This window comes from Bufo bufo, chromosome 6, assembly GCF_905171765.1.
Source record: "Bufo bufo chromosome 6, aBufBuf1.1, whole genome shotgun sequence".
NCBI lineage: Eukaryota > Metazoa > Chordata > Amphibia > Anura > Bufonidae > Bufo > Bufo bufo.
This window is the reverse complement of record NC_053394.1, coordinates 72,019,889-72,044,609: the sequence shown is the minus strand read 5'-3', so window position 1 is coordinate 72,044,609 and position 24,721 is coordinate 72,019,889. Positions and strand designations below refer to the sequence as shown.

At 44.0% G+C, this 24,721-nt stretch overlaps 1 protein-coding gene across 3 annotated transcripts in view; it reads left to right on the top strand.

The window, feature by feature from the left end:
• The window catches only part of NT5C2 (5'-nucleotidase, cytosolic II), a 109,032-nt gene that overhangs the window by 36,447 nt on the left and 47,864 nt on the right, over positions 1–24,721 (top strand). For 2 of the 3 annotated variants that reach the window (XM_040437990.1, XM_040437988.1), the window contains exon 2: positions 8,934–9,055. In XM_040437990.1, the coding sequence (XP_040293924.1) occupies positions 8,955–9,055 (101 nt within the window). In that variant the 5' untranslated portion in view covers positions 8,934–8,954. Of the gene's footprint in view, positions 1–3,810; positions 4,006–8,933; positions 9,056–24,721 lie in introns of those variants that run through there. The other variant, XM_040437989.1, reaches the window with a different exon arrangement.

Sequence of the window (24,721 nt, the reverse complement as noted above, 5' to 3'; positions counted from 1 at the left end):
ACCAACGATTTATTACAATAGAGGGAGGAAGGGGGGGGGGGGGGGGGGCCACACTGTGCCACCAACGAATTATTACAATAGAGGGAGGAAGGGGGGGGGGGGCACACTGTGCCCCCAACGATTTATTACAATGGAGGAAGGGGGGGGGGCCGCACTGGCCACCAATGATATTCAAACTGGGGAGGGGGGGGGGGGGGGGGTCTGCCCCCTGCTGCCTGGCAGCCCTGATCTCTTACAGGGGGATATGATAGTACAATTAACCCCTTCAGGTGCGGCACCTGAGGGGTTAATTGTGCTGATCACGGCCCCCTGTAAGAGATCGGATGCTGCTAGGCAGCAGGGGGCAGTCATGTACACAGTTTGTAGTATATTCTAACTAGAAGCGTCCCCATCACCATGGGAACGCCTCTGTGTTAGAATATACTGTCGGAAATGAGGTTTCACGATCTAACTCATATCCGACAGTATATTCTAACATAGAGGCGTTCCCATGGTGATGGGGACGCTTCAAGTTAAAATATACCATCGGATTGGAGAAAACTCCGATCTGATGGTATAAAAGGGACTCCGGACTTTACATTGAAAGTCAATGGGGACGGATCCGTTTGAAATGGCACCATATTGTGTCAACGTCAAACGGATCCGTCCCCATTGACTTGCATTGTAATTCAGGACGGATCCGTTTGGCTCCGCACGGCCAGGCGGACACCAAAATGACTTTTTTTTCATGACCGTGGATCCGCCAAAAATCAAGGAAGACCCACGGACGAAAAAACGGTCACGGATCACGGACCTACGGACCCTGTTTTTGCGGACCGTGAAAAAAAACGTTCGTGTGCATGAGGCCAAAAACTGTTCCATGTAAAATGCGCTCAAAAGTCAAGGGGGCACTGCCTCCGACTGGAGAGGAAAAAGTTCAGTCTCCAGAAGCGTCAAAGCTTCTTTACTGTAAGAGCTGTGAATCTGTGGAATAGACTTCCTCAGGACGTGGTCACAGCAGGAACAGTGGACAGTTTTAAAAAGGGTTTAGATGAATTCTTAAAAGTAAACAACATTAATGCTTATGAAAATGTGTAGAAATCTGAGTCTCACTTCCTTCTGGGATTCACGTCCCCACCTATCCCTTGGTTGAACTTGATGGACTTGTGTCTTTTTCAACCGTATTAACTATGTAATAGAAATCACTAACCCAACACTGACTGTGTGAACATGCCCTTATTGTAGAAATAATTAAATGTAACTTTTTTGAGTGTTTTATACTGATGACCTATCTTCAGGATAGGTCACTAGTATGTGATCCGTGGGGGTCTGACTACTGGCACCCCCACCAATCAGCTGTTTGAAGAGGCCTTCTCATAGCACCATCCATTGGATAGTGGCTGTGCTTGGTATTGCAGCTCAGCCCTTAATTAAAGCCGTTATCCAGGATATAATATTGATGACCTATCCTTAGGATAAGTCATCAATACCAGATCGGTGGGGGTCCGATGCCTGGGACCCCTGCTGATCAGCTGTTAGAAGAGGCCAGTCGCTCTGTGAGTGCCTTGGCCTCTTCCTAGACCTTGTGACGTCACCGTACATTGGTCACATGGCCTAGTTGCAGCTCAGCCCCATTCAAGTCAATGGGACTGAGCTGCAGTACCCAGCACAGCCGCTATACGATGTACGGCGCTGTGCTTGGTAAGCGCCCAGGAGGCCACCATGCTCACTAGAGCTTCAGTAAGTGCCACAGCTTCCCAAAACAACTGATCGGTAAGGGGTGCTAGAACTGAGACCCCCGCCAATCGATCCACAGGATAGGTCATCAATGTTATTTCCCGGATAACCCCTTTAATTTTGGCTTGGACAACCCCTTTAAGTCCATGACAGTGTTACCATTTACTGTCTCTCGGCAACAACTTTTAGATGTGTGTTTTTTTTTTTTTCCGGTATAATATGTTATGGAGACCAGAGCGTCTCAGTTAACATAGAAAACACGTAGATATACAAATCCCCCGGCTTTAGCTAAATGTCGGGAGCCTGTAGACCAGGATTTGTATTCTGGGTCCAGTCTGTGTCATTTGCCTGTATTTTATGTTGTGTATGGTATCACTGTATGTTGGTGGCTAACATGAACGACCTTTATGTGTTGCGTGTGTATGTCGCATGTATGTTTCAGACATGGCAAGTCTCCAGCTTTCATCCTTCAAATGATTTATGTAGGATACATTTGTCTTTACAGTAGCCTTGAGTGAAACTTGGCCTCCGAGTGCTCCGTGTGTGTGAATTACTGGAATGCCCCGAGCCCAGTAAATCACTGGCTATACGGTATTATTTGTGGGTAACTGCCAGTACTTGGTTGGTTTAGTGAATTACTTGCATTCTTTGTGAATTAACACTTCTGAATTATCTGTATTGTGCTGTTCCTCTGTTATTCCTATTGGAAATGTATGGCTAAGTGGACTATTGGAGGTTAGCATTGCCTTATCAATGGTTCCAAGCAGTGATGGCAGTTTAGGGGCACACCCCATTGACAAGGGTGAGAGTCGCATCTAGTTGGCAGGTTTATTCATGCATTTGCAGGAGGAATAACAGAGAAATGGTATCTTGAACTGATAGTTTGTGGAAAATGCAAGAATTCGATAAAAGAAAGCATGACTTTGCTTAAAAGGGAACCTGTCACCGGGATTTTGGGTATAGAGCTGAGGACATGGGTTGCTAGATGGCCGCTAGCACATCCGCAATACCCAGTCCCCATAGCTCTGTGTGCTTTTATTGTGTAAAAAACCCGATTTGATACATATGCAAATTACCCTGAGATGAGTCAGGGATAGGACTCATCTGAGGTTAATTTGCATATGTATCAAATAGTTTTTTTTTTTTACACAATAAAAGCACACAGAGCTATGGGGTCTGGGTATTGCGGATGTGCTAGCGGCCATCTAGCAACCCATGTCCTCAGCTCTATACAGAAAATCCCGGTGACAGGTTCCCTTTAAGAGGATGAAGCATACACCTGAAAAAGAACCTTTGCATAAAAAAAAAAGCCTGAAACGTTGCATTTGAAGTATTAAATAAAATACTTCTTAAAGGGGCTGTTCACTTTTAGGGGGTGTTTGGGACCCCTTCCCCTTTCCTGGCCAGACCCTCCAAAGGGAAGCATACTTACCTGCATACTTCCTCGCTTCTGCGCTCCTCCACTGCTGCCTCACTCAGGTCCCCCACTGTCAACATCCGCTTTGATGGCGCTGCAGCCAGTCGCTGGCCTCAGCGGTGACCCGCTCCCTTTTGCATCACGAGACAGATTGACATCACGCTGCGGTCAGTCATTGGCAGCAGCAGAGGCGGGGAAGCAGGTAAGTATGCTTTCCTTTGCAGGTCTGGCCAGGAGGGGGGCCTGCCCAAAACACTCCGAAAAGGTGAATAATCCCTTTAAATGGCAGTTCATGGAATACTAGTGCTGCCTGGACTTTACTGCTGCCTTTTGCATTCAAGTGGCAGAAAGGAAACCAAACAATGGATGGCCCCGTTTCCTTTTTTTCCTACGTCCACGTCCAAGCCATTAACGCCGGTTCTATTTATAACGGCATATTGATCCGGTTACCAAATGCTTCTATTTTAAATGCTCCCCGGGTCTCGCTGCCAGCTTCTAATTCATACGCCTCATTTGCACCCCCGGTGCCAGCTGGGGAACGACAGGTGCCCTTAGTCGGCCATAAAGAGCTGCGACTCTCCCGACCACAACATTGGCAGTTGGATAATCAAGATGATGAGACGCAGCTATTCAGTGAGTGTAAATCATTTGTGCGCTCGCCTTTCGACAGGGTGGATGCTACCTAGTTCTGCCGCACGCTCCGATTTATTAAGGTTCATAGCAAAAATAGATTGTCAATGAAGGATGAAGCTTCGTATTACAGTACTTGAGCCGATTCTCATTGACTGCCTGCCCAGTCTGGTAGGAAATGTCTCCGTTATTTATGAATGTGCCGTTCCCATCTCCGCACTTCAGGTTTTTCCGTCAAGATGGTAACTTGTATTTCACTCTCTATTATATTAATATTTTATTTTACAATAAATGATCATTTAACGAATTTTATGTTTTCATTATTTTGTTCTTTTCCATCTTATAATTATATTTTTATACTGTGCTGTATGTTGTTTATTCATAGGCAATTAAAGAGGTTGTCCGACCCTCTTTTTTTTCACACATCAGTTATTTCCATCAGTTATTGTGAGCCAAAAGGTCAGAAATACGGAAGAGGTGAAAATCTTTCCATTTATACCCTATCTCTGTTTAGGATTCACTACTGGTTTTTGCTCACAATAACTGATGGAAATAACTGAAGTGTGAACTCAGCCTTACCTGCTTCCGACTCTTTCGGTCCACTGTTGTGTTTGCTGCGCTCTGATCTCTGCTGCTACACTGTATATACGTTTTAAAAATATCTTAAAATGGAAAATGTAAAATTCACCACAAACTCATAAAAACGTGATTTAAACAATAGATACATTTCGGATGACGCATTCCCTTTTAAGTAGGATCTGTCACCACTCCAGGCATGTCTGTTTTAGTAGATACTTGTAATCCCCATAAAATAACTAATTCTGAAGCATCTTTTCTTAGAACTCTGTATTGTGCTGTTCATCTGTTATTCATCGTGGAAATATATGGATTTAACAGATCTTACCATTTCCTTTGTGAGAGGATGTTCATACAGCCTGGGTGCACAGCTTGTGGCGTATGGGCTGTATGAGGCCAGTGATCTATGTGTCCCCCAACATCAGTTCATGTTTTTCTGTGTCCTAATGGTTTAGGTCGCCGCGCGGCTTTGCTCTGTTGGGGAGGTCGCCGCGCGGCTTTGCTCTGTTGGGGAGGTCGCCGCGCGGCTTTGCTCTGTTGGGGAGGTCGCCGCGCGGCTTTGCTCTGTTGGGGAGGTCGCCGCGCGGCTTTGCTCTGTTGGGGAGGTCGCCGCGCGGCTTTGCTCTGTTGGGGAGGTCGCCGCGCGGCTTTGCTCTGTTGGGGAGGTCGCCGCGCGGCTTTGCTCTGTTGGGGAGGTCAGCCAGTGTCTTAGGTACAAATCCGCAGAAAGATAGCTGTTACCTTACTATACTCGACTATACCCATAGGCATATTTTATTACTTTGCGCTACAAAACAGACAGTTATCATTTAAAGGGAGTCTGTCAGCAGTTTTGACCATACTAAACTGCTGACAGTACTCCTTGTACTCTCTAGCTGGAGAGAGCTAGACAGACATATGTTTTGTGGAGCTTTTCTCATAAGGAGTAATGAGAATATCAATGTTTATTCTGCACTCTGAAGTGTCCAGGAGGCGGAGTTTCACTGTAAAGTGCTCTGCAATGAGCTGCATTACAGCCCCTCCCCTTTGGTCTGGGTAACAGCTGTAGTTGTCTCCTGGTTGGATGTTACAGCTATCCCTTAGAAAAGAGGTCAGGGGTAGAGATGAGCGAATGTACGCTTATGAAATTCGTTCACACTTCGTTTGGTGGTAAAAGGTGAATTGCGTTATGCATTCGGTTACCACGGACCATAACGCAATTCTATGACGGAATGCATAATGAGGACTCCCCTGCATAACGGAAACGGGACGGATCCGTTTTGCAGCCCGTAGACTTCTATTACGACGGAATGCCTCTAAAGGCATTCCGTTATGTATTCCGTCATGAAATTGTGTTATGGTCCGTGATAACGGAAACCATAATGCAATTCACCTTTTACCACCAAACGAAGTGTGAAAGAATTTCATAAGCGTAAATTCGCTCATCTCTACCCCTGACCTCTTTTCTAAGGGATAGCTGTAACATCCAACCAGGAGACAACTACAGCTGTCACCCAGACCAAAGGGGCTGTGAAGCAGAAAGCATTTCACAGTGAGGTACCGCCCTGAGCACTTGCAGGAGCAGAATCTGTCAGAAAAACTTCATATTCACACTACTCCTGATGAGAAGCTCCACAAAAGGTATGTTTGTACTGCTCTCCCCAGCCCCTACATAGCGCTGTCAGAAGTTCTGCATATTCCGATTGACTATAATCAGAATATTGACTTGCCAAAGGCTTACAATCCAAAATGAATCAGTTTCTCAAGTACTCCTACAGTCACAGGAATATGCCGTTGTTGATATATTTGCATAATTACGTATTTCAGGATTAGGTGTAACTTTCCAATTTTGCATAATATCTGATCTGGTTTTTTCCTGAATTCTAATTAAGGTTGAAGAGAAATTGCTGTAAATTATGGAGAAATCTACACTCCACATTGGGACTCTGATGGTGGGAAATGGACTGGTGGAGCCAAGCCGTACTTGCCCTCAGTCCTACTACTAAATGGGGACTGACGCCATCAGACAACACCATCGGCCGTGTTCTCCCTCATGCATTTCTTCGGCCATGATGTGGTTCTGTGTGGGAGTCGTATATTTAGTGCTAAAATAGGATCAGATCACATCAGGATAAGGCCTCATGCACACGACCGTTGCTGTGTTCCGTTCCGCAAAATGGGGTTCCGTTGTTCCGTGATCCGTTTCCGTGTGTCTTCCTTTATTTTTGGAAGATCACCAGACATAAAGGAAAGTAAAAAAAAAATCTAAGACAGGTTTGCCATGCAAATGATAGGAAAAAAACGGACGCGGACGACAATCTTGTGTGCCTCCAACGGACGCGTGAGCCGAATTTTCAACGGACCCATTTAAAGTCAATGGGTCCGCAGAAAATCACGAACAACGGACACGGAATAAAACAATGGTCGTGTGCATGAGGCCTTAAACGGGGAAAACTTTCCCAAATATTCTGCTTGGGAAAGATTTTCTTGCGTTGTCATTGATTATATGGCTCCTCTATGGACAAAGAGACAACTGTAGGTCAGTCGGAGCATTTTCTTAAAGGGGTTTACCCACAACTATTAGGACGTGCCATAAAAGTGATTTGATCAGGGTCCAATCAGGGAATCTGGCGTCAAACACGCTTTTTCTCAGCTGTCTCCAAAACTCCTGTAGAGTTTCAGGGGGCTCCAAGGGGTACAGGGTACCAATTCTTGTGATTAATGGTAGGACCCCCACTGATCTAATAGTTATCCCCTATGGATAGGGGATAACCTTTTACAACAGGAATACCCCTTTAGAGCACTTTATTTCAGCGCATTATTTTATGGTCACCTGTATATTGAATTATGGTGTGGCTGAGAACTGGTGTTCCTGAGTACAGCAGAAACATGTGCCAAGTAGAATGGCCGCCCGTAAAGGCCCTTTTCCACGGCCTGATTGTCAGGCAGATTATTGACGAAGAACATTCGTACGAACGCTTGTTGCCCATAATCTGCCGATCAAAATGATCATTCATTTGGTTCATGTGGACACCTAAATCATTGTTTGTCGGCAGAAAAAAGGATTCAGTATGGGGACGAGCGATGGCGATCTCTGTTCCCCATACAGTGGAGGAGATGGCTTCAAGTAAATACACTGGTCTCCAACACTGACGAGCAGGCAGTTGTCAGGTAGATCATACTGTTTGGTTTACATATCTTGAAATCCCAAGCCTCCTACATATTAACATGCATATTACCAGTACTGAAACATTTCTTTTGTACAAAAAGTTATGAGCCTAGTTTTAGGACCATACATATATTCTGATACTGGGGATTAGAAGGAAATCATAAACTGTTGAATGAAACATTGCAGCACTTTCTGGACCTATAATGCTAACTCGCCAGCAGTATTCTTGCAGTGTTATTGTTACATCCCAGCTCGTTTGCATCCATCCATTTGAACCCTTTCATTATTGGCAGTTGTATCCTGTGAACATACTCTGACCACCACCCTAGAGCTTGCTCTCCTGCCTAGACAGTATGTCCGTGTACCCCGTATGGATGATTTCCTGAGAGCTACTGGATTACATCATCACCTGCAGCGTTATAAAAACTCCCCCCGACTTGCACTGTTCTATACGATCTGTGTCTGCTGTATGCAGAATTTCCAGTGTATCCTACCAGATGCAGCTTCTCACTGTTCTCCTCCGCCACCTACTTTTCAGTGCTGAAAGGGAGAAACCTATCACAAGCAGGAGGCAGGGAGACAGGCTGAAGCTGCATCACGCCAAGACTTTGCAGTGGAATTGAAGGGGAAGCAATTCTATCACTCGCTGCCCCTAGGGCTCGTTCACATCACCACTATTATTTTCAACTCTTCTCCATTAGAGGAGTAGAAGAACGGAAATGAAGGAATTGCTGGATCGGCACATAACTGACACGGAACCTAACAGATCCTATTGACTAGAATGGGTTCTGTTTCCTGTTCTGGACAATTTCTGTGACGAAGCCTCCAATGCAGATGAGCAGAACAAGTGCAGTGTGATGCCATTACACCAACACAACTGCAAAAAAAGGGGGTCAGTCAGCACATCCCAATGCAGGTGCATGCCGCCATGGCTAGAAACATACAGGAAAAAAAGACAACGCAGCAGCACTCTGCAAACACAAAGTACAATAATGCCATAATTATAGAGAACATTCTTCTAGAAAACATTAGCATCAGAATGTTTTCTATAATTATGGCATTATTGTACTTTGTGTTTGCAGAGTGCTGCTGCGTTGTCTTTTTTTCCTGCCATTACACCAACCCCACCACCACCACCACCGCTGGTTTTGAAGAGCCAGGGGCAGAATTGGAAGTGTAGTCTTCATAATGGGAACCATAGCGGAGTGGAAGAGGGAATCAAGATGGCAGGCAGTCCACAAATGGTACATCAGCTAAATGAGCCTCTGCATCATTCTTTGAACATATCCCTGTAGGGGCTAAGGGAACTATTCTTTGCTGTATAAAGTCTAATTTCTCTCTAAAACCAGCAGAAATGTGTAAAAGCTGCAGCTATGTAGGTGGTTTCCTAGGATATGACCCATTTTGTCTACATAATTAGTTATTCTTGTCTTTCTCATTGTGCAGTATCGTGGATCTGGTTTAAAGATGACAACATCATGGAGCGATCGTCTGCAGAATGCGGCAGATCTTCCTGCCAACATGGATGGCCTCGCCATGAAGAAGTACCGGAGGGAAGCTTATCACAGGTGAGCTGGGGAGGCTGCATGAGGTTTTAGTATTTATTGTCACAAAGGCATTGATGAATACCGCTCCAGGGTGGGGAGGCATTTTGCGAGTTCTGCTGCAGCCACTGTATCCTATTTCATAGGGCATGCTCTATGGTTCCCATGTTATAGCAGCTCTTCATGTGTAAATGCTAAAAGTAATTTACGTGTTGGATAATCCCTTAAGAGTTTAAAACCTGCTCCCCGCACGCCTGCTGCTGCTGCATCTTCCCGTTGCAGGGATCATACGGGGGGGTTGCAGCCAATAGCAGGCTGTGACTGGGACGAGCCTCCCTAGCATCACCCGTCGCGGCCTGCTATTGGCACCCACACTCCCTGCACTCACACCCCCTATCGCGCAACGGGGACATGCAGCGGCAACTGTGCGGGAAGCAGGAGCTTTGCGTGTGCTGGGGAGCGGGGCAAGTATAATCTATATGAGGGCCCGGGCATTGGGGGATCATGTTTTACACGTTGGATAACGCCTTTAAGGCCACCGGCTATAAATTGTATAAGTGATTAAAAAATGTTTGCTTTTGCATTATGTCTTGTGTTTTTGACTGTGCCTGTATTTTCCTGATGGCTCTAGGAGGGCAGCTGCAGTTTACAGCTTCTCTCTACCATAGGGGGTGACTTTGGCAATGTAGCTCCTATGTAGAAGTTACTTTTCAAAGGCTATGGACACCTCTGGGACAAATTTTCTTTTATTTTTTAAAATTATTGCATTTTACTCCTTTTAGGCTAAAATATATATTTTTTTTCACTTGGTCTTTATTAAAAATTTCGAGCAGTGCTTGTATTACAGGGGTTAATTGAAAGTGTATCTGCAGACTGTCAATTTTCTATATTCGTCGGGTCTCGTCATCCAGCAGAGCTGCCTGCTCAGATGGCTTCAAAATACTCATCACAGCTCAATTCTTGTCACACTGATAAGGAAATGGCTTCAATAAGTGTATATGAGCTTCAGGACACGACACATAAGGGTCCATTCAGACTTCCGTAGTGCTTTGCGGTTCGCAAAACACTGACACCGCACATCGCCGGTACTATATAGAGGATTCCTATTCTTGTACGCAGCTGCGGACAAGAATAAGACATGCTCTATTTTTTTGCGGAGCCGCGGACCAGAAGTTCGGGGCTGCGGACCGGAAATGCGGATGCGGACCGCACACTGTGTGCTGTCCGCATCTTTTCCGTCCCCATTGAAAATGAATAGGTCCGGATCCACATAAGTGGTCAGAGGACGGGATTCAGTGTAAACGCAGAACCTTGCTGGTCTGCAAATACACCTACTACACCGTTATACTGGGAAAGTGGCTGAATTTTTTTAATAAAGACCAATTGTAAAAAAGATTTTTAGTCCAAAATAAGTAGAATTCAATAATTAAATTAAAAAAATGCCCTCAAAGGTGTCCATAGCCTTCAACTAGTGGAGCTTGTAAGATTACAACATGGGTAAAGAAGTCTCCTTTCCTCTGCACTTCCTTGGGACCTAGCGATTGCAGCAAAATGCTCTCTATAATTAGATGGAGGCTTAGGGGTCAGTTATAAGGTGTTAATTACTGTATCTTCCTGGTGCAGATGTGTTTTTACAGGTGTGCTGCCTTTAAAAACCTGTTGAACCCTCACATATAGAACAGGAATTTGCATAATCAGCCGTTGACTAATATATGCCTATTATAGGAATTGCACCTGCTGACACTGAACTGACTCTTCCACTTTTTGATATGCAAATTTGGCTTTCCTCCAGAAGAAGACTCCTAAATCATCTCCTCGCAGCCAAACCCAAGACTCCAGAAGGAAAAGGCACTATAGACCGCTGTTTCTGGATTTTCACTCCTCGTCAGGACAGAACAGTTATCTAGTTGGCTGGATGAGAAACCTTTGATTCAGCTTTGAGGGGTACTGCTTCTCAAATAGCTGCGTCAAAGGCAGCCAGTACCCTGCTCTGTACTGTACTGATGAGGGGTAAGGGCCATCTACAGATGGGTGATGCTTCTTTTTGGAGGAGTCTAATCTAGATCTAATTTGTATACACCCCCCCCCCCCCTTGGAGCATTGCCTTAAAGGGAACCTGTCACCGCGATTTTAGGTATAGAGCTGAGGACATGGGTTGCTAGATGGCCGCTAGCACATCCGCAATACCCAGTCCCCATAGCTCTGTGTGCTTTTATTGTGTAAAAAAACCAATTTGATACATATGCAAATTAACATAAAAGAGTCATATCTTACTTGTGTGACCAGAGAAGAGTCATATTTTTCAAGCTCTGACTCATCTCAGGTTAATTTGCATATGTAACAAATCGTTTTTTATGCACCATAAAAGCACATAGAGCTATGGGGACTGGGTATTGCGGATGTGCTAGCGGCCATCTAGCAGCCCATGTCCTCAGCTCTATACCCAAAATCCAGGTGACAGGTTCCCTTTAACCACCTCCGGACCGCCTAACGCAGGATCGCGTTCCGGAGGTGGCAGCGCTGCGCACAGTCACGCATATATGCGTCATCTCGCGAGACGCGAGACTTCCTGTGAACGCGCGCACACAGGCGCCCGCGCTCACAGGAACGGAAGGTAAGAGAGTTGATCTCCAGCCTGCCAGCGGCGATCGTTCGCTGGCAGGCTGGAGATGTGTTTTTTTTAACCCCTAACAGGTATATTAGACGCTGTTTTGATAACAGCGTCTAATATACCTGCTACCTGGTCCTCTGGTGGTCCCCTTTGTTTGGATCGACCACCAGAGGACACAGGTAGCTCAGTAAAGTCCCACCAAGCACCACTACACTACACTACACCCCCCCCCCCCCCGTCACTTATTAACCCCTTATTAGCCCCTGATCACCCCTAATCACCCCTGATCACCCCATATAGACTCCCTGATCACCCCCCTGTCATTGATTACCCCCCTGTCATTGATCAACCCCCTGTAAAGCTCCATTCAGACGTCCGCATGATTTTTACGGATCCACTGATAGATGGATCGGATCCGCAAAACGCATCCGGACGTCTGAATGAAGCCTTACAGGGGGGTGATCAATGACTGTGGTGATCACCCCATATAGACTCCCTGATCACCCCCCTGTCATTGATTACCCCCCTGTAAAGCTCCATTCAGACGTCCGCATGATTTTTACGGATCCACTGATAGATGGATCGGATCCGCAAAACGCATCCGGACGTCTGAATGAAACCTTACAGGGGCATGATCAATGACTGTGGTGATCACCCCATATAGACTCCCTGATCACCCCCCTGTCATTGATTACCCCCCTGTCATTGATTACCCCCCTGTAAAGCTCCATTCAGATGTCCGCATGATTTTTACGGATGCACTGATAGATGGATCGGATCCGCAAAACGCATCCGGACGTCTGAATGAAGCCTTACATGGGCGTGATCAATGACTGTGGTTATCACCCCATATAGACTCCCTGATTACCCCCCTGTCATTGATTACCCCCCTGTAAAGCTCCATTCAGATGTCCGCATGATTTTTACGGATGCACTGATAGATGGATTGGATCCGCAAAACGCATCCGGACGTCTGAATGAAGCCTTACACGGGCGTGATCAATGACTGTGGTTATCACCCCATATAGACTCCCTGATCACCCCCCTGTCATTGATCAACCCCCCTGTCATTGATCAACCCCCCTGTCATTGATCAACCCCCCTGTCATTGATCAACCCCCCTGTCATTGATCACCCCCCTGTCATTGATCACCCCCCTGTCATTGATCACCCCTCTGTAAGGCTCCATTCAGATATTTTTTTGGCCCAAGTTAGCGGAATTTTATTTTTTTTTTCTTACAAAGTCTCATATTCCACTAACTTGTGTCAAAAAATAAAATCTCACATGAACTCACCATACCCCTCACGGAATCCAAATGCGTAAAATTTTTTAGACATTTATATTCCAGACTTCTTCTCACGGTTTAGGGCCCCTAGAATGCCAGGGCAGTATAAATACCCCACATGTGACCCCATTTCGGAAAGAAGACACCCCCAGGTATTCCGTGAGGGGCATATTGAGTCCATGAAAGATAGAAATTTTTGTCCCAAGTTAGCGGAACGGGAGACTTTGTGAGAAAAAAATAAAAAATATCAATTTCCGCTAACTTGTGCCAAAAAAAAAAAATTTCTATGAACTCGCCATGCCCCTCATTGAATACCTTGGGGTGTCTTCTTTCCAAAATGGGGTCACATGTGGGGTATTTATACTGCCCTGGCATTCTAGGGGCCCCAAAGCGTGAGAAGAAGTCTGGTATCCAAATGTCTAAAAATGCCCTCCTAAAAGGAATTTGGGCACCTTTGCGCATCTAGGCTGCAAAAAAGTGTCACACATCTGGTATCGCCGTACTCAGGAGAAGTTGGGGAATGTGTTTTGGGGTGTCATTTTACATATACCCATGCTGGGTGAGAGAAATATCTTGGTCAAATGCCAACTTTGTATAAAAAAATGGGAAAAGTTGTCTTTTGCCAAGATATTTCTCTCACCCAGCAAGGGTATATGTAAAATGACACCCCAAAACACATTCCCCAACTTCTCCTGAATACGGCGATACCACATGTGTGACACTTTTTTGCAGCCTAGGTGGGCAAAGGGGCCCATATTCCAAAGAGCACCTTTCGGATTTCACAGGTCATTTACCTACTTACCACACATTAGGGCCCCTGGAAAATGCCAGGGCAGTATAACTACCCCACAAGTGACCCCATTTTGGAAAGAAGACACCCCAAGGTATTCCGTGAGGGGCATGGCGAGTTCCTAGAATTTTTTATTTTTTGTCACAAGTTAGTGGAAAATGCTTATTTTTTTATTTTTTATTTTTTTTCATACAAAGTCTCATATTCCACTAACTTGTGACAAAAAATAAAAACTTCCATGAACTCACTATGCCCATCAGCGAATACCTTGGGGTCTCTTCTTTCCAAAATGGGGTCACTTGTGGGGTAGTTATACTGCCCTGGCATTCTAGGGGCCCAAATGTGTGGTAAGGAGTTTGAAATCAAATTCTGTAAAAAATGACCTGTGAAATCCGAAAGGTGCTCTTTTGAATATGGGCCCCTTTGCCCACCTAGGCTGCAAAAAAGTGTCACACATCTGGTATCTCCGTAATCGAGAGAAGTTGGGGAATGTGTTTTGGGGTGTCATTTTACATATACCCATGCTGGGTGAGAGAAATATCTTGGCAAAAGACAACTTTTCCCATTTTTTTATACAAAGTTGGCATTTGACCAAGATAATTATCTCACCCAGCATGGGTATATGTAAAAAGACACCCCAAAACACATTCCTCAACTTCTCCTGAATACAGAGATACCAGATGTGTGACACTTTTTTGCAGCCTAGGTGGGCAAAGGGGCCCATATTCCAAAGAGCACCTTTCGGATTTCTCAGGTCATTTTTTACTGAATTTGATTTCAAACTCCTTACCACACATTTGGGCCCCTAGAATGCCAGGGCAGTATAACTACCCCACAAGTGACCCCATTTTGGAAAGAAGAGACCCCAAGGTATTCGCTGATGGGCATAGTGAGTTCATAGAACTTTTTATTTTTTGTCACAAGTTAGTGGAATATGAGACTTTGTAAGAAAAAAAAAAAAAAAAATCATCATTTTCCGCTAACTTGTGACAAAAAATAAAAAGTTCTATGAACTCACTATGCCCATCAGCGAATACCTTAGGGTGTCTACTTTCAGAAATGGGGTCATTTATGGGGTGTTTGTACTGTCTGGGCATTGTAGAACCTCAGGAAACATGACAGGTGCTCAGAAAGTCAGAGCTGCTTCAAAAAGCGGAAATTCACGTTTTTGTACCATAGTTTGTAAACGCTATAACTTTTACCCAAACCATTTTTTTTTTACCCAAACATTTTTTTTTTATCAAAGACATGTAGAATTATAAATTTAGAGCAAAATTTCTATATGGATGTCGTTTTTTTTGCAAAATTTTACAACTGAAAGTGAAAAATGTCATTTTTTTGCAAAAAAATTGTTAAATTTCGATTAATAACAAAAAAAGTAAAAATGTCAGCAGCAATGAAATACCACCAAATGAAAGCTCTATTAGTGAGAAGAAAAGGAGGTAAAATTCATTTGGGTGGTAAGTTGCATGACCGAGCAATAAACGGTGAAAGTAGTGTAGGTCAGAAGTGTAAAAAGTGGCCTGGTCTTTCAGGGTGTTTAAGCACTGGGGGCTGAGGTGGTTAAGGGGTTGTCCAAGATATTGATGGCCTATCTTCAGGATAGGTCACCAATATCTGATCGGTGGGGTTCTGAGTCCTGGCACCCTGGCCGATTCGCTGTTTGAAGAGTCTGTGACGTCACCGGCCTCTTCAGACAGTTGATCGGTGGGGACTATAAATACCAAACCTCAAGCAACCTGTCTTAGTAAGTCTCCATCCACCAACTAGATCTCTTCAGTGAGAACCATTACCTCCCCCCCCAGAGCCACTTTAGGATAGGAGCACATTGATCCCGAAAATATGTATAAGGGAATTATGGTTCTACTACTACTCGAAACGTCTGGGTTCAGTCTACACATTTAGGCTACATTCACACGACCGTTGTGTTTTTTGCGATCCGCAAAACACAGATGGAGTCCGTGTGGGTTCCGCTGAACAGCACAGACAGCTATTAATATAACTGCCTATTCTTATCGGACAAGAAAACAAGAATAGGACATGTTATATATTTTTTTTGAGGGGCCACGGAACGAAGCAACGGATGCGGACAGCACACGGAGTGCTGTCCGCATCTTTTGCGTCACCATTGAAGTGAATGGGTCCGCAACCGAGCCGCAAAAACTGCGGCTTGGATGCGGACCAAAACAACGGCCGTGTGCATGAGGCCTAAAACAGTAGTTATAATTAATAAAAAATATTACAAAAATGCATACCCAGCAGTGCCCTAATATAATATTATTAAATCTGCCTTTAGCCGTAGAAGATGTCCGGTAATGACCTGCAGGGGATGAGTGGGGTTCATATCTGTGATTCCGTCTTCGTATTCAGGGTGCTGTTTGTGGCAGCCTGTAAAATATGAATAGAACTCATTCAATTGTTTTATAGGAAATTAGATTTCTCTACAATATGCCCCTGTGGCTGAAGAGGATTCTAATAATCTTCTTTATATAAGGGAATTGCTATTTATGCAGTTCACTAGAACCTGCATTTTTTTTGGAATTGATAGTCATCCAGACAGTAAGGAGTCACCATTTTGTAGCTTTCAGCGTCAGGTAGATTCTTGTGCCTTTGTCACCCGGTAATGACTCTTGTTACACGTGGTCTGTACTAAGCGTGACCTAAACAACAACACAAACATATTATGGAAGTGTGAGTAATAATGACATATTACTATTATGGAGACTGAAGCGCTCCACCCTCATGTTGGGCGACTTGTCTCGCCTATAATCTGTATTGCTTGTCAGTCACGGGCATCACTGTATGGGAGAAGTCAATTAAGAGATTTGCACTTTGAGATCCTCACATCTACCTCTTCAAGCACCATCAGCCAAGCTAAGGAGACAAGACATTAATAGATTATTTCCAAAAAACATAAAGTCCAGCATGGAGCTGAGCAAGCCTCCGTCCATGTATGTGGACTGCATGGATCTTGATGCACCTCACAGGTATTGTCTCCTATAATTTAATTTGATAATAGTTAATATAGCTCTTCACATTTTTGTCATATCAGATTGTAATATCTCTCCTTCTACATACACCAGATGTTTGACTCAAGATCCTACCATGTTCCAAAAGAGAAACCTGAGCAGAACAATTTGCTCCACTGCTCCTCTTGTTTAATACTTGGTTGTTCTTGCAGTTTTGTTTTTGTCTTTTTTTTTTTTTTTTTGTCTCTTGTTGGTATTAGGTCTGGTTTTGTGCTTGTGACCTATACAGTATTAAAAGAAATGACTCGTGGTCCTTGTCTTCAACTAAGTGTTGTAGAATATGTTAGAGGAACTGTTGGCATTCTAAACGTCTTCTCAGGCTCTGGTCAGACTCACAGTAAAATTTCAGTTTTTTCCCTCCATCATAGGAGTACTAGATCCATCCTGTTTTAGACCCCAATGATGTCTACGAGACCCTTTGGCTTGATATGAATCTGTTGAGTATCCGTCATAGGCAAAAGTATTGCAGCAAATGTAGCGGAATTTCCAACGAAGACTCCTGATGGAGATATGAACAGAGTGTTGTTGTGACCATTCTCATCCTGTGTAGTTGGGAAATGATGGTTTGGGGGGGGGGGGGGATTCATTCACATGCATAAAAATTCACCTGCGATGCAGATTTTTTTTACTCTGCAGAAAAAGCATCAGTTTGTTGCAGATTTCCCCCCCCCCCCCCCTTACAATCAATGTAAAAGTGAAAATCCGCAGTCAGACTTTAGAAAGGTTTTCAATCTGTTACTGTGGTGAGGCTTCTCTGAACCCTCTGCTGGTCTCGCCTTTCTGGCGGAAGTGCCAGTGCTACTCATCCATGGGTTATGTCTTTTAAAGCAGCTTAGTCCTGTTCATAGGGTTATAAACCTTGGAGAACTATAATGTTCGGGTCATAACCCCTGGAGATCTGTAATGTATAGGTGATTACACCTGGGGAGCTGTAATGTTTGGGTGAGAACTCATGGAGAGCGGTCATGTTTGGATGATATCAGAACTCCTGGAGACCTGTAATGTGTGTGGGCAATAGCTACTGAAGATTTAATGTTCCACTCATGGAGAGATGTAATGTTTGTGTGATAACTCATGTAGAGATGTAATATTCAGGTGATAGCTCCTGGAGATCTGTAATGTCTGGATGATACCATAGCTCATGGAGGGCTGTAATATTCAGGTGATAGCTCTTGGAGGGCTGTAATATTCAGGTGATAGCTCTTGGAGAGCTGTAATATTCAGGTGATAGCTCTTGGAGGGCTGTAATATTCAGGTGATAGCTCTTGGAGAGCTGTAATATTCAGGTGATAGCTCTTGGAGAGCTGTAATATTCAGGTGATAGCTCTTGGAGGGCTGTAATATTCAGGTGATAGCTCTTGGAGGGCTGTAATATTCAGGTGATAGCTCTTGGAGGGCTGTAATATTCAGGTGATGGCTCTTGGAGGGCTGTAATATTCAGGTGATAGCTCTTGGAGGGCTGTAATATTCAGGTGATAGCTCTTGGAGAGCTGTAATATTCAGGTGATAGCTCTTGGAGGGCTGTAATATTCAGGTGATAGCTCTTGGAGGGCTGTAATGTCTGGATGATACCATAGCTCATGGAGGGCTGTAATGTGTGGGTGATAGCTCCTGGAAAGCTGTAATGTTTGGGTCAGAACTCATGGAGAGCGGTCATGTTTGGATGATATCAGAACTCCTGGAGACCTGTAATGTGTGGGTGGTAGCTCCTGAAGAGATTTAATGTTCCACTCATGGGGAGATGTAATGTCTGTGTGATAACTCATGCAGAGCTGTAATATTCAGGTGGTAGCTCCTGGAGATCTGTGAAAATTAGGGATTTGAGCAGCTCTCACCTGCCGAGGATTCCACTGGTATAGCACGGAGCGGCTCCTTCACCCGGAGTAGGAGAAGTATAGATATAAAGAAAAAGGAATTGGTTGGTCCAGCTTGTATTCGTGATAATCCAAAGGCTTTATTCAATATTCAATAAAATCCAGGTACAAGAATGCAGGTCTACATGTTTCGGGCACAATACAATCTTAGCCCTTACTCATGACAACTTCCAGTACACTGAGAGAGGTTTTTATAGAGAGGAGGGAGGGACTGACTTCCTCACCTGAAGTGATCAGGCTGAGGTTCAACCACTCCCATCCGCAAATCAACACTTGATTAAAAACATACCATAGATTTATGTGATTCATAAAAACATATATTCAGAGAAATAACAATGACATATTCAGAATAATAGTAGTAAGAGAGCAGGGTGAGGAAATAAGAGAGGGAGGAATACTGTATGGTGGATAAAATTAAGGATCAATATTGTAGGATAAGGTCAAGTTTTTTATTGAGACCATGGGGTTGGCGACTTTCTAGTTGGAAGATCCAATAAGATTCTCTGTTTAGCAATTTGCGTTTTCTGTCACCACCTCTTAAAGGTTTTTTGACTTTTTCAATACCTTGTGCTGACATACATGAGACATCCCCACCATGCACTGTGGCAAAGTGGAGACTTGCCGCAGATACATTGCGGTTTGCATGGTGCGGTATGTCTGATATATGTTTTCTGATGCGCGTTTTTGTACATCCTATATATTGCAACTTGCATTTGGTGCATGTTATGCAATAGATAGCAAAGGTGGTGTTACAATTGAGAAAAGAATGTATCTTAAACACCTGACCGTTAACAGTAGATTCAAAGTTCTGGCTAATTTTCATGTATTTGCAACAAATGCAAATGGAATGACCACATTTGTAGTTCCCTTTTGTAGATAACCATGTACTCTGAATAGAGCAGAGTTTATCGTTTCTAAAAAGGGAGGGACTTACTGAGCTGGCTATGGTAGGTGCTTTTTTGGCTGCACATTTTACGCCTTTTTGTGCCATTGCTGCCCATGCCTTGTCGCATGCCAAGACCGGAAAATGTTTTTTAACAATATTGCAAATTTGGGTATATTCTTTGCTATATTGTGTTACAAAGATATTTTTTCTTTCATGATCAAGTGTCTCTCTGACACTATGGTTATGTTTTTTCACATTTGTAGTTAGTAATGAGTTTCTATCGATGTTTGATACCTCTCTGTTGCATTTGTCCAACATTTTTTGTGAATAAGCCCTATATGTCAATCTTTTAATAATATTCCCTGCCTCTGTTTTGTAGGCCGACTCGTCACTGCAGTTTCTTCTGGCTCTAATTAGTTCTCCCTTGGGTATATTTCTGATAGTATGTGTGGGGTGGCATGATTGTGCATGCAATAGTGTATTGCCAGCTGTTTGCTTTCTGTGTGTGCTGGTGTATATGGAGGCTGTGGCGGAGTCCCCCCTCAGTCTGAGATCTAAAAATTCAATGTTGTTAGTACTGTGTTGAACGGTAAATTGAATACCATTTACACATGAGTTCAGATAATCCGTGAATGGCGGTATGGCCGCCACATCGCCCGACCAGATAAAGATCAGGTCGTCGATGTAACGGCCATACCACCTCACATGATCCGAAAAAGGGTTGGTGTCGATGAGGAGAAAGCTCCTCTCCCACCATGCCATAAAAATATTAGCAATGGAGGGAGAGAACTTGGCCCCCATCGACACCCCCGATGTCTGCAGGAAAAACTTTCCATCAAACATGAAATAATTTCGTCTCAGGAGAAAGTCCACCACAGCCACCACATACTCTGATAGCACCACAGAAAAATTTCCAAAATTTTCCAAAAACCAAACCAGGGAGGTATGAACCAGATTATGGGGGATGCTAGGATAAAGTGCAATTACATCCGCAGTGACCCAGGAGTATTTCTGGGACCATTCAAGCTCCTGCATTGCTTGTAAAACCGATTTGGTGTCCCTTAAAAAACCAGGAATGTTGGGGATCAAAGGCTGCAGTAACGAGTCAACCCACTGGCAGAGGCGTTCAGAATAGGACCCTATACCCGAGACAATTGGTCTCAGGGGGGGTGGGAAGATTAATTTGTGAACTTTAGGTAGGGCATGTAGGATAGGGGTGACAGGAAAGGCAACAAAAATATAGTCCTGTTCTTTTTGACTAAGAATGCCTAAGCTGAAACCATGCAACAACAGGGTTTTCAATTCTGGTTGAAAAGAGGGGAGCGGGTCACCTGGTAAACTCATATAGGTCTTATCTTTTTGTAGCATCTGATTAATTTGGCATCTATAGAGTTCACTATCTAGAATGACCACAGCTCCCCCCTTGTCAGCCTGTTTCACAACAATGTCATCTCTGTTTTGGAGATTGCGCAATGCTAATGATTCTTTCCTAGACAAATTGTCAGTGTGAATATCATTACGTTGTGAAGTTACAAAGATGTTCAATGAGACAAGATCCCCTTCAACCAGTTCCTGAAATCTATCCAGTGCATGCGATCTGGATTGCACCGGATAGAAATCACGGTTGGAGGGGTTAAAGTCTGATGAACAATGCATAGTGTCAAGAGAGCTGTAATATTCAGGTGATAGCTCTTGGAGAGCTGTAATATTCAGGTGATAGCTCTTGGAGGGCTGTAATATTCAGGTGATAGCTCTTGGAGGGCTGTAATATTCAGGTGATAGCTCTTGGAGGGCTGTAATATTCAGGTGATAGCTCTTGGAGGGCTGTAATGTCTGGATGATACCATAGCTCATGGAGGGCTGTAATGTGTGGGTGATAGCTCCTGGAAAGCTGTAATGTTTGGGTGAGAACTCATGGAGAGCGGTCATGTTTGGATGATATCAGAACTCCTGGAGACCTGTAATGTGTGGGTGGTAGCTCCTGAAGAGATTTAATGTTCCACTCATGGGGAGATGTAATGTCTGTGTGATAACTCATGCAGAGCTGTAATGTCTGGGTGGTAGCTCCTCAAGAGCTGTAATGTTTGGATGATACCATAGCTCATGGAGGGCGATAGCTCCTGCAGAGCTGTAATGTTTGGATGATAACCCCTGGAGAGCTGTAATGTTGGCAACATTGGTAAGATCCATGAAATGGTTGAAGAGGATTTTTAACAATTTGACTATAAGGACAAGTTTTTTGTTTTTTGTTGGGGGGGGGGGGGGTTACCTGCTATTTACAATGCTTTTATTATTTTTCTCTCATCAACTGCTGTGGTTTAGAGCTCATTCCAGTTTATAGCACCTTATGGTCAAGTCAGGTGTATTGTCCTGCATCTTTGATTCCAGTTCCATACACTGAAACCACATACGTCAAGGACGGCCTAGACACGCTTTACTCGATGGACATGTTCTTTAGTAATCAAGAGCCCAAAAATGTACCAGGAAACCAATAAGCCGGGTGTTTCCAACTTGTAGCAGTTAATTATCTCATACATTTGAATGAGATATATAATTCCCTTTAACCGGTCTGTAGGAGTCATGTGACTGATGATATGAGTAACCCTTTTTTTCTTTTAAAGAAATATGTAACTAATTACTATTGGTCATCGAGATCCTTTGTGCGTGACAGGACTGTAACATGATTGATAGAAAGAAATGTGGTGGTTTTGGAAAGCGACTAAGGCGCTCTCCATAAGGAGATAATATATTACCCAAATCCTCACATAGAAACATAGAATGTGTCGGCAGATAAGAACCATTTGGCCCATCTAGTCTGCCCAATATACTGAGTACTATGGATAGCCCTTGTCCCTATCTTATATGAAGGATGGCCTTATGCCTATCCCATGCATGCTTAAACTCCTTCACTGTATTTGCAGCTACCACTTCTGCAGGAAGGCTATTCCATGCATCCACTACTCTCTCAGTAAAGTAATACTTCCTGATATTACTTTTAAACCTATGTCCTCTTGTAGCAGTTTTTCTTCTTTAAATATTCTCTCCTCTTTTACCTTGTTGATTCCCGTTATGTATTTAGCAGTTTCTACCATATCCCCTCTGTCTCGTCTTTCTTCCAAGCTATACATGTTAAGGTCCTTTAATCTTTCCTGGTAAGTTTTATCCTGCAATCCATGTACTAGTTTAGTAGCTCTTCTCTGAACTCTCTCCAAAGTATCGATATCCTTCTGGAGATATGGCCTCCAGTACTGCGCACAATACTCCAGATGCGGTCTCACTGGGCTAATGTCAGCAGTACATAACCGTGTGCTTTATAACTCTCTACCCGCTGCCGTTCTCTTAAAATAAACACTTTTAAAATATGCTAATGAGCCTCTAGGTGCTATGAGGGCGTTGCTTCAGCACCTAGAGGCTCGGTCTACTCTGCCTTTTGGCACGCCCCGGTCCAGTTGATTGACTGGCGAGTTCTCATCTTCGTCCAGTAAATCCTGCGCCTGCGCCGTCCCGTTTAGTATTCGGCGCAGTGAGTAAAGGACGCGCAGGCGCAGTGAGAGAGGCCGGCAGCAGGAGCGCGTCCTTCACTCACTGCGCCTGCGCCGAATACTAAACGGGACATCGCTGATGTCAGTCAGCTACATAACGTAATTTCTGTTGACAGAAACTCTTTAAGGTGCTCTCCATAAGGAGATATTATATTCCCAAAATCCTGATCATCCATTTGTGTATAAAGGGAAAAACCAAAGGCAAAGTTAGTCAGAATATCCTATAAAATGAAGTAAATGCACGAGTGCGTGTCGCCATGGCTGAAACTACAAAAGTGAAAGCAAAAAGGTCACGGTGTAGCCCCATCCTAACACCTCTTGTAAAAGTGCCATGTCACCCTTACCCTCCCCCATTAGCAAATGTTTGCAGTTTTTGGCTTGGATTAAAATGAAGGGCAATGAGATTCTTGCATCATCCAGCACCTATTTACACCGTGTGCCAGGCGTTCTTCTAATATCCGTTACACATCAGATGGCTGCTTGCATGGAAAGATGCCCTGTTCCCCTGGGTCATCAAAGCCATTCCGAGCGTCTTGTGTCTCCTCCTCTAACTTGATTTAATACGCATTCTGTATTCGTTCATCTCCTCCCTAGAACAGATGTTTCTTTCTTTTTATAAAAGTTATTTTTTTTGTTTTGTTTATTTGGTGCCAACTAAGAGTGTTTCATAATGGAGACAGGAAATGTGTAGATGCAGCAGAGCTGATTTTGTCACTTAAAGGGAACCTATCATGTTAAGTTATAGAGCAGGAGGAGCTGAGCAGATTGATATCTAATTTTGTGTGAAGTTTCGGTAGACCTTGTAATTTATTTATTTATATCCCTCCACATTCCATGAGTCCAGTGGGTGGTCCTAAGTAAGCCCACCCACTGGACTCCTAAGACAGAGGGTGAATGAAATGAACAAAGTAAAATACTAAATCTTTTCCCATCAAATTATATATCAATCTGCTCAGCTCCTCCTGCTCTATAACGTGCCGCCTGCAGAAGTTATACGAGATGGGTTTCCATTAAAACTTTTAGGCCAAGCCATTTGTATCTGTTCACATCTCACTATTTGTAAGATGTTGACAGTCCGTGAATGGGAACATTTAAAGTCTGAAAACATATGCCGATAAATGTTCTCTTAGCATCTATTCTCTGTTTCACTTAGTAGTACAGCAGATTGTACTTCAGAGCTGTCCTTCCAACTCTAGCTATGGACCTTAAGTTTCAATGGTTATCATTAGTGTTGAGCGAACTTCTGTTTTAAGTTCGGCGTCTAAAGTTCGGCTTCCGGTTAGCGGAGAATCCCGATATGGATTCTGAATTCCGTTGTGGTCCGTGGTAGCGGAATCAATAATGGCCAATTATTGATTCCGCTACCACGGACCACAACGGAATTCGGAATCCATATCTGGATTCCCCGCTAACCAGAAGCCGAACTTTAGACGCCAAACTTAAAACAGAAGTTCGCTCAACACTAGTTATCCTTCATTTTGGAAATTATGGAGCTGGAGTATTGCCCTGAAGGTGTGGATCCTTGGGGATATCAATTAAAGGAGTTCTCTGGGCTACAGATATTGATGACCTGTCCTCAGGATAGGTCCTCAATATCAGACCAGTGCGGGTCTGACAGCTGGCACCCCCACTGATCAGCTGTTTTGGGCTGCCACGCCATCGGGAGCAGAAG